The sequence below is a fragment of the Nycticebus coucang genome, chromosome 4, assembly GCF_027406575.1.
Source record: "Nycticebus coucang isolate mNycCou1 chromosome 4, mNycCou1.pri, whole genome shotgun sequence".
In the NCBI taxonomy this organism is placed as follows: Eukaryota; Metazoa; Chordata; class Mammalia; order Primates; family Lorisidae; genus Nycticebus; species Nycticebus coucang.
Genome location: NC_069783.1, coordinates 29,567,061 through 29,577,535, shown reverse-complemented (window position 1 = coordinate 29,577,535; position 10,475 = coordinate 29,567,061). Strand labels below are relative to the sequence as shown.

Here is a 10,475-nt window from a genome sequence, read left to right as displayed (position 1 = left end):
ACTTGAAAAACAGTTTATAATTACATGGTATTTTGAAATACTTTCATGAGTCAATCTGGCAACTCGTCAGTTACATTTTTCTGAAAAAAAAAAGAAAAGAAAAAATCAAAAATGGATTGCTATCAGGATTATAGTTGTGTTGTTGAGAAAACTTTTTCAACAGTGATATTTTGGTTCTTTTCAGAGTTACAAAGCACTTCTAAAATATCATTTATGTCACACTATGCCCCTTTAAAAGATGGAAACAATTGAGTTCTGAAGATGGTAAGTAACAGGCTGAGGTCAAATGCCAGGATTCGAGGCAGGTTCAGTGGGCTACATGTCCTGTGACTTCTATCCTTCACCAGGAGAGAAAGGGCCTTGCATGGATGTGCTGAGTCTGTGCTGCTGTAAATCTGAATGACAGGATGACAAGTGTGGGCGCGGAGGCTGTGAATCAGCTCTCTTAGCAATAACTCTGACAATAGTCATTCCCCCTTTGGGTCTTCCAGCAAGTAGGAGATGAGGCAGGTTCTGTGAGTGCAGTGCCCAAGACTCGGGGCCACTCTGCAACATGGCACCAGACATACCAACATCTGGAGGTATTTTCCTTGTGCTCTTTGACACCAGTGTGGAGAGTGTGATTTGCTGTGTATGATCGTTTGTGGTTTCCTTGATTATGTAAACCAGTAACTTTTGCCAAGAACTCTCTGTACCCGGAAGCTCTAAGCTGCTTCCCTCCCATTGGCTGACTTAATTTCACTTTACTGGGAGGCATAACTTTCAGGTTGCAGAGCGGTGAACAGCAATTGCCAGTGTCTCTTATGAATGAGATACCCGGAGTTCAGGGACCCCCAACCAGGGACGATGACAACTGACGAGCTGGTTTTCTTTGTGAATGGCAGAAAGGTAAGCAAGAGTAAGCAAACGTCTGGCTTGAGTCCCTGCTGCTGAGTGGGGATATGTATCCTGTGGAAGAGACATGCCTGTTTCTTTTTCCTGCTCCCTTTTAACTTGTTCTCTTCTTTTTCTCTCCCTTCAAAGGTGTTGCTGCATTTTGGTAAACTTAGGGAAGAAGACCTTCTCAGGGCTAGAGCATAGGCAAGATTCTCAAGGGGTAAAGGAGTGAGGGGAGGGAGGCAAGAAGAGAAGCATCTGTGAGCTCACTGTCACCCTCTGCAGTAGCAGAAACACTAACCCAGAACGAGAGCAGGGGACAGAGTTCTAGGGGAGACTGGCAGTCATCCACTACACCTCTATTTCTGTGTTTCATCAAATATATCCTAATACTGAGAGGTGGATAGGAACTTGCTTTCTTACTAATACATTTATCAGGGCATAAGAGGTACATAGCCCTGGATTCTGTTTTTCTTTATTCTTTAAACGATTTTAGATTTAGATTTTAAAGCATATTGATCTGAGAAACATACACACATACAACAGAGCACTTTATAGGCTACTTTATACAATAAAATAAGCAAAAATAAACAGATGTTTTGTAAACATAAACACTCAGATATACTACTGTAATTATAATAGCTATGAGCAGCTGACCCATGTTTGTGAAAAAAATAGGTAAAAAAGCCAAATGTATGGGCGGCACCTGTAGCTCAAAGGAGTAGGGCGCTGTCCCATATGCCAGAGGTGGAGGGTTCAAGCCCAGCCCCGGCCAAAAACTGCAAAAAAAAAAAAATAATAATAATGATAAAATTAAATTAAATTTAAAAAAGCCAAATGTATAAAAGCATATCACAGTGCTTGGTAATTGTGCACTCAGGTTTATAAACTTCTATCATCTGAAATACTATGACAGGCAACCTAAGTCTTTTGACAAGATTGATCAACAACTGCTGTGGGTCATCACTATACAAGCAGTTGCCCAAAGAGCTGAGATCTCAAGAAATTATATCTTTCACAAATGTAGATGTGGGGGGAAAAAAAAAACCCTCTTCATTTATTGAGGAAGTTTCAATGTTTTTATGTATATGCGCAATACCCCCAAAGTCAATGTTTTGTGGAGTCAAATTTGCAAAAAAAAAAAAATGCATGAAACAAATTAGAACTCTCTACATGTCATTAAACAAATTGTACCTCCAGCACTGAAAAGGGATTCTTGTTTATTGTGTATATATACACAGGTGTAACACCCAGTCCTGATTCACCATGCGGGGACATACACTGACACCTTGTGGCAAACCTTCGCAACTTTTTTCATAAAGGGCACGTTCACCTCCTCTCCCGTGTTAGTTCTACATACAAGTGTTGCAAATCTCTTACTCACTTAGATGGACTGCACTGGTGTACAGGGATCTAGGGAAGGTGGCACTGAACCAGTCCTCGGGGTGCCAAGGGTGAGAATCTTTACCAATGTGAATGCAGGTGCAGGGAAAGGCAGACAAGCCCATTGCAGTGTCTTCAGTCTCCATTCACCTTCCCCACACCATTGTCGAGGTGCTCAGACCCACTCAGATTCCTGCCTGGGAATGAGTCAAAGACTAGCGTAGCTGCACATTGTAACTGGCCCCGTGGACTGTGTGTGATGAATGTGCAATTTCTTTTTATCTTGCTCTATTGGCACTTTTGCACTGAGTTGAGAAACTAAGGGACTTTTGAGATAATTTTCCAGAATTAAAATGTACTTTGCAGGATTCCTAGGACTTAAATTGTCAGGGTGTAATTGGGTGACCGACCAGGGAATTTCCTAAGCTTTTCAAACCAGTGCTCCAGAGACTGATGCATTCAGTTTGGGTGGTGCCAGTGGGAGGCACCGAGAAATGGAGTCAACCATGTTCTTCTGAGTTCAGAGTTGTCTCTCTAGGCCGCTTCCTTCTCAGAGTTGGCTTTGGCACCAAACCAAGGGATGGGGCAAGACTCCCAAGTTGGTGATATTAAGACTTCTGCACCCAAGATTTCAAACAACTTCTTAGCATTTTGCAATTTCATTGTGGAGACTTAATATGGAGTTGTTGAACTGGCTTTCAAGAAGGGCTTCTTACGCAAAGACATCTTCTCTGGAATTTTTATAAGTAATTTTTACAGTATGTAAGCAGCTGAATTCAGTGACATCCAAAGCCATATCTTACTCTAAGGGTTTGTTATTTATTAAGCCATAAATCCACCCTGTGAAAGTATAAGGGCTTGCTTTTTTTTAGGACCTATTATGCACTGGATCCAGAAAGGAGTATTTCAAGGCCAATCTGTCTTAGTGAAATTTGTTTTCCCTAGTATTTTATTTTCACTTTGGGAAAGTAATTTTAAATCTTTACATGGTATTATCACATCAAACCCTATTATCTCTGGAAGCTTCCACTAATGCCAGTTTCCATGCTGAATAGCCATGTCTTTAATTTATAAAGATATGTCCTCTTGAGAAACTACCAGAAAGGTGGAGAGACAATGTAAGGAGTGATGTTGTGAAAGCAGTGCTATAAAAACAAGGCCAAGCAAAGGAATTCATGGGCAAATAATGGCAGCTATGAGTAAGTTTGTTTCCCACTTCTATTCCCAAGATGTCCTTTTGTTATAGGATATTGTGCAATGAAGTTACCAAAGATGCTGTCAGAGCTTGGTGACTCATTATGAAATGTGAACCTCCTACTTTCTTTTGTTTTTATTACTGTCCAGGACACTGTCTCCACTAGCTGGGATCCTGCAGAGGTTGTTAGATGCAAACAATCAAATAGCTTCAGGGCCTTCTGTGGTGGGATGGGCCTGGGCGACTATTGTTTTCGCATCTTCTTCTGTTCTAGAGTCAGAGTCAAAGGCAAAGAGCTGCCCAGAATTTTATAATACTTACAAGTGATGGTCCTTCAGGAGGGCAACATCGTAGCATTTTGGAGTAGTTACTCTCTTTAGTGGAGATTGGGGTACTGGAATCTGGGAGGATTTGGCAGGTAGGGTGTAGCTGAGGGTGTCTGGGAGTGATCGCCACAAGGACCAAGTGTCAGCTTCACAGAACCTTATAGTGACTTTCACTTCCTCTCTCCCTCCTTTACTCAGTAGTCAATATTTAACAAGCTCCTTTCAAGGCCTAAGACTATGAGATATGTCAGACGGTTGCTGTTCTGGAGCCCAGGGACTAGTTGGCAAAGTGAATTATGATCAGACAAAGAAATGTATTCCAAGATGTACCTCACAGAAAATTAACCCAATGTGGTACTCTTCTTGGATATTCTTAAACCACTTATCACAATGATTGGTACATCTTAGGTGGCCAATTAATGTGGAGGGAACAAATGGATGAATATTAAAAGTTCTGAGGGATTCTATACTAAAGAAATATTTTTTTATAAACTTTTTATTTTAAAATTACAGAAAAGTTTCAAGAAGAATACAACAAAATACATAGTAGTAAGCACATTTTACTCACTCATCTGCCAACTATTACGTGTAACATTTTGCAGCATTTGCTTTATCTCTCTGGGGACACACACACACACACACACACACACACACATAGAATACACAATTCTTTGTATTATAAGTACATAAATAGTTCTATATATTCGTGTATTCAATTAATATAAATAAATGTGTAGTATCAAAATTTTCATTCTGAACCATTTTAGGGTACGCTTCAGATTTATTTTTATCCTAAGATTACAGATATTCTTACAGAACCACAGTCTATTTATAAAAATCAGAAAATTGGGCTTTGATATAATACTACTATGTACAGACTTCATGCAAAATTATTCCAATTTCCCCAATAGTGGCATTTATATCCCACCCCCACCTGGAATTGAGGATCATGCCCTGTAGTTAGTGCTCACGTCTCCTCAGTCTCCAGCGACCTGGAACAGCTCGTCTGCTTTCCTGAGTCTTTCGTGTCACTCGTGTTTCTGGAGAAAATGTTTCTCATTTTGAGTCCATCTCAGGCTTTCTTACAATTAGACAGAGCCTAAATTCCTGGCAGGAATATCATAGTGATGTGTTTCTCTCAGTGCATGCAGGAGGCGCAGGATGTGAACTTTGATCTCTCGGCTAAAGGAGTATCCACTAGCTTCCTTTACTGTAAGAGAACTCTTTTTACCTTTATAATTAATATGTAATCTGTAAGAAGATACTTTGAGACGATACAATGTCTTGTTCACCAAACTTTCACTTAACTAGTTTGTGCATACACTGATGGTTCATAACTGGAGCAATTACTGTGCCAATTATTATGAGGTGGCCGATCGTATTCATTAGTTGGCATTTTTCCATCAGGAGAAGCTTTTTTCTCATGTCCCATTTATTTGTTTCCTTATTGGTTAATTATTAGTTTGGACCTATAGATTTTCATTTCATTTAATTGGTTATAACCTGCTGTGGCCATTATTTCTTTTAATGATCAGGTTTTACCAGAGCAATCTGCTTAACACATTTCCTAAACCCACTTTCTCACAAAGTGTTTTTCCCTTGGAATACCCATGGGGAGCTTGCTGAGAGAGCGCTCTGTGGAGTATGCTGTGGCAAGCCCTGAAGCTACACCACCAGAATGGTGTGGCCATTCTCTGCAGGAATTCAAGGACTGCTTGTGGCTGGGGTGATGTGGAAAGCCTTTATTCGGGAAGTGTTTGAGGTCTTCAGATAAGTCACGATGCAGGTAGAAGAGAGATGGCACAGTCAAAGGTGGAGGAATGGGAAGATAGATGGTGTATTTCCCATGCAATAAGATGACCAGTTTGGCAGAGAATTAGGAGGGAGAAGGGCTGAAAATCAAGCCATATTGAAAAAGGCCTTGAAAGACAGACCAAGGAGCTTGGATGCTACCTTAAATATGTAGGAGGTCATTGAAGGTACTGAGCAGGGAACTGATATGATAGGAGCAGAATCACAGCCCAGAAAGAAGGAACAATGTGGGGTAAGACAGTGAGCTGGGAGGCGCTTACTGCCATCTATGTGAAAGGTGGTAAGGATTATTATCTTGTGCATTTATGATTTCTTCTGTGATTTATAACCAGGATATTGAACAAGCTGGACTCATAAGGTGTAATCATATCAGAAAATTAATTTTATCTGCCACTTTCTTTTAGACTTTATTCAAAGGGAAAATTCTGGTAATTTTATTAACTTTTTGATTATTATTGGTAAAAAACAAAATCTGATGGTTATTTTTAAGTTGCCAAACACAATCTCAGTTCAGTTCAGTGTGGTGAGGGTAGCAAAGAAGCTCTCATGTAATTGGTGCTATTGTAAGATGAGCTGGTGTTCTGGGCCTTTCAGGTGTTTAGAGCTGACCCTCTTGTGATGGCTTTTAAGGACCTTCAGGGGCCACCACAGGAACATTTGATTGGACATCCCATGATGTGAGTGACACACTTTTCTCAGGCCAGTTCCCCTTCAGTCTCCACACAGGCTGTCTATTGGAGGTCCCATCACCCATCTAGTCGGCCTTTTGGGGAATGAGTTAAACACCTCCAAACCAGCTCCCACTGTCTCATGGATGGTCTGTAGTGGGCCTGTCAAGGTGGCCATCTGCCCTTGGTTCTTGGTGTGCTCTTTTTTGGCTGAAGAATGACAAGATACATCAAAGTGTCAAGGCCAGCCTCTTGGTTCTATTACCCTGGTTCTCTGGCTCCTTAAAAGGGAAAAATCACGAGCCGGCCCAATAAGATGGAGTGACCTCAGGCAGGAAACCATCTCATATAAGTCTCTCTTTATTATAAAATGGAACGAGTCTGTCTCTAGGAGCAGGGAGAAAGAGAGAAAGTGACAGACCCACTCCTTACTCCCTGACTCTCTTGGGTTGTTTCCTTTTATTGGTTAGGGAGAGGGCTCTCAGAAGGTGTAGAATGTTACCAAATGATCAATAGGCATCCTCAGTTCCATCTGCATGTATGAGCTCCCTCTTCCAAAGCCCACCTCGAGGTGGAAGGAGAATTCTCAGATTGATAACACATTCTATCCTTCCTCTGGTGTAGCAATTACTCAGATAGGATTGAGGGTAGGGCAACACCAAAAGAAGTGCCTGCTCTATCCTGCTCCCAGGGGAAGCAATTACTTGAGACAGCACCAAAGCAGGGAACCTTTGTTCCTAGAAGAGCCAGAGAGCCTATCTACCTAACATTTCCCACTCTCTATTCTAGAGGCCCAAATTGTTGGGTAGGTGCATTAACTGATCTGGCTGCTTCCTGCTGAGTGGGGGCAGCAATTCCTTTTTAAAGTGAGCATGTGTAAGTTCTCTAGGGGTTCCTCCAGGGGGCTTCAGTATATGACCTGGGCAGATTATTGTAGATGTGAAGAGGAGGTAAGCACTGGGACCATTTGTAGCTTGATGGATCCTTATGAATTTCAGGATGAGATGAAATAAATTTAGTTAGGAAATTTATAAGGATCAACCCTAATATTAGAATTCTTAGGTTACAAAGTAGAAGAGTGACCAAGAGAATCACCAGACATCCACCTGAGCCTAGAGGTCTCCCCTCACACCTAGAAGTTGAGGGCAGACTCTAGAATGGCACTGATGTTATCCTCAACTTCTCCAGAATTGTGAAGAAAAAAGTCACATTTTTCTTTCAAAAACAAGCAAGTACCCCCTTCTGCTGCAGTTGGAAAATCGAGGGCCCTCCTACTTTGTAAGGTGACCCCTAGCAGTGAACCCAACCACTCCTGTAAGAGAGCAGGTGTATGGCAAGTTTTCACCAGGGCTTGTGCTGCCTGCACAGCCAAAAACTGCTGTAGGCCCAGGGATATACCTCCTGTAACTGGCAGTGGCTGCTATTTCCGTAAAGGCAAAAAGGGAAACCAAGGGAAACAGCCCCAGCCAAGCAATGAGGAAGACAAGATGGATGAATCTGTTGTGTGTCACACTTTATGGGGGCAAGACATGATTGCAAGAGGGACTTTGCCTAACAATTGTAATCAATGTAACCTGACTTATTGTACCCTCAATGAATCCCCAACAATAAAAATAAATTAATTAATTAAAAAAAAAAAAGATGGATGAATCCTGGGCCATTTGAATATCTGGATATACTAGATCCCGGGACCCATAGCCTCTCTAGTAAGAGGGTAGCACCCAGTATGCTCAGGTGCCGCACACCCAATATATCTCCCACTCTGGAGGAAGTTGGGTGGTGAACTTGATTTTGGCTAGCAGGATAGGAGCTAATTTATGGATGACATGAAGTCCTCTTCCCTGAAATTTTGTGCTGTGCCATTCATCTCCCTGGGCAGCTAAAGTGGCTCCAAGTAAGGGTTCAAATAAAGGGTGAGCAAATGAAGAATTAATCACTTCAGAGGTTAGAAGGCCCTGCTCCTAGTGCAAGGCTGCTGTGGTTGTGCGCCAAAGGGTGGGGCAGGATGTTTCTTTAATTGGTCCCACCAAGGAATTAATTTCCTGTTGTGAACATCCCCAACAAAACTGACTTGTAAGCAGAGGAAGGGCAGTCTGAAGCAGTAAAGGGTGGGGAAATTTACTCAAGTTTTTTTTTAAAATTGAGATAAGCAAAGTCAGGGTCCTGACAAGTGAGCCAATGTTTACAAAAATCAAGGCTCTGACTAGTGTTTCTCATGGGTGGTTGGGGAATGACAAAATCACATATGCTTTGAGAAATAAGCCAGGTCCCCACATCAGGGGCCTGTCCATAAGTATGAGTAATACAAATGAGAAAAGTGTCCTGGGCCACGTTACTAAGGTAAAGAAATATGGTCCTGGAGGGAATGGGTTGTAAAGACTTGGGAAAAGCCTGAATCTATTGAGTTTTTGTAACCATCTGAGTGTGAGTGTGGGTGTCCCAAATATGTGGGATGGTGACATGTTGTTCAAGAGTAAGAGAGAGATTTCCCCAAGTTTCCCACATCATCGGTCAGCTAATGCCCTGTGACTTAGTGGACAAGCATAACCAGCAGATTTGATTAAGCTTTCAAGTATATGTGGTTTGGCTTCCCAAGGCAAAATGTGTCTCACCCATGGGTAAATAATTTACACTATTTACCAGAAGGAGCCACAGAAGTCCACTTGAACAGGTATTGAGATCCTCCAAGGGAATACACAAATATTTGTCTCTAGTGCAGTGGCTGGACAAGTTTCACTCTGGTCCTTCCACAGATTCACTCAAGAATGATGGAGCCAAAAAGGTTTCCCTGGAACCTGCCACCAGGAGAGTTAACGTTGGCTCTAGTCCAGTGGTCGTTATCTGCTAGCTGACAGGAGTGGGCTCTTTCATTGTTGCTCCCCTCCTGAGATGACCCCATAGGACAGAGTGCAGCCCCACGCCCTGTTTGACGGTATCGATGACAAGGGACCTTGTCCGTGTTGGGGCAGTTCTCAGCCCAGTGCCCTTTCTTTTGTCAGATGCAGCACTGAAGTTCCCTTCCTTTGTTGGGCACTCTAGCTGTTGTTCTGAATGGGGCGCCAACACTGCCATTAATCGGGATGCCTAGCCTCCTTCCTTCATTCCTTCTCCCAAGCATGAGACTCGACTTCAGTCTCAAAACAGAATTAGCAGCAGTCACCATATCATCCAGAGAGGTGGTAGGGTCCTGGACAAGCTTCTGGAGCTTTCTCCTAATATCTAGTGCTACTTGAACCAATAACTTATCTTTTCATATTACTTGTCCCTTATAGGACTAAAGGTTGAGAGTGGTGAACTTCTCTATTGCCTCTTGGAGCTGATCCAGGAAGGCTATGGGGTCTTCCTAAGGCCCCTAGGTTATGGCAGAGACCTTGGAATAATTAACCACCTCTCGGCTGGGCCTTGAGTCCAGCCTGGACACATACTAGAAAATGTTCTCTCTCCTTCCTATCTTCTGAGGATCTATTTTATTCCTGTGGGTCAGTCATAGGTAGTGCTGTTTGACCCACTAAATAACTAGGATCTGAAAGGTGTAATTTGATGGCAAACTTTTGTGTCTCTGTTAACCCTCTGGATTTGTCAAAACCTTTTAAAGTCTGGCTTAGAAAAACATGTACATCTTTCCAAGCCAAGTCATAGACCAGACACAAATGATGAAATCTCTCTATATACTTATCAGGGTGATCGGTGTAACTCCTCAGATCCTATTTTATTTGCTTTAATCCTGATAAATGAAAAGGCTTATAGACCAGGGTTTATCTTGACTCCCCAACTCCTCTACCAAGGGTAGGAGCTGAGCCACCTTTCCCCCTGGTAGAAGTAGAGACAGCACCACGTCCCCTGTTAGGTTCACCTTCAGGTCTCCCTGGTATGGGGGCAGCTTAGAACAAGTGAGAACTTGAGGAAGATCTCTTAATACCATCATCTTACGTAAGCTGGAACATCCCTTGCACCACCAAAGATTTCAGCCCATTTTCCTTCCCTTTTGCAAAAAAGGCCTAATTGTCAAATAGTGGGGTGATTTAGAGTCCCAGGTGGTGGTCACCATTCTCCATTATTCAGCTTGTACTGTGGCCAGCTGGTTGGGCAGAAAAAGATTAAACGTTTTTTCTTCAAAGTATCTGGATCATACTTCTCCCAGTTTGAAAGAATGTGTCCCACGGGGGCGTCAGAAGGAATTTTTGATCCCATTGCACTGATCTAGAAAGTAAGGAG

General features: G+C 42.4%; 1 protein-coding gene across 1 annotated transcript in view; it reads left to right on the top strand.

Moving 5' to 3' along the window:
* Positions 1-733: 733 nt before the first annotated feature.
* Positions 734-10,475, top strand: part of XDH (xanthine dehydrogenase) — a 67,535-nt gene continuing 57,793 nt past the window's right edge. The window contains exon 1 of the mRNA XM_053587318.1: positions 734-888. Within this exon, the coding sequence (XP_053443293.1) occupies positions 808-888 (81 nt within the window). The 5' untranslated portion in view covers positions 734-807. The remainder of the gene's footprint in view (positions 889-10,475) is intronic.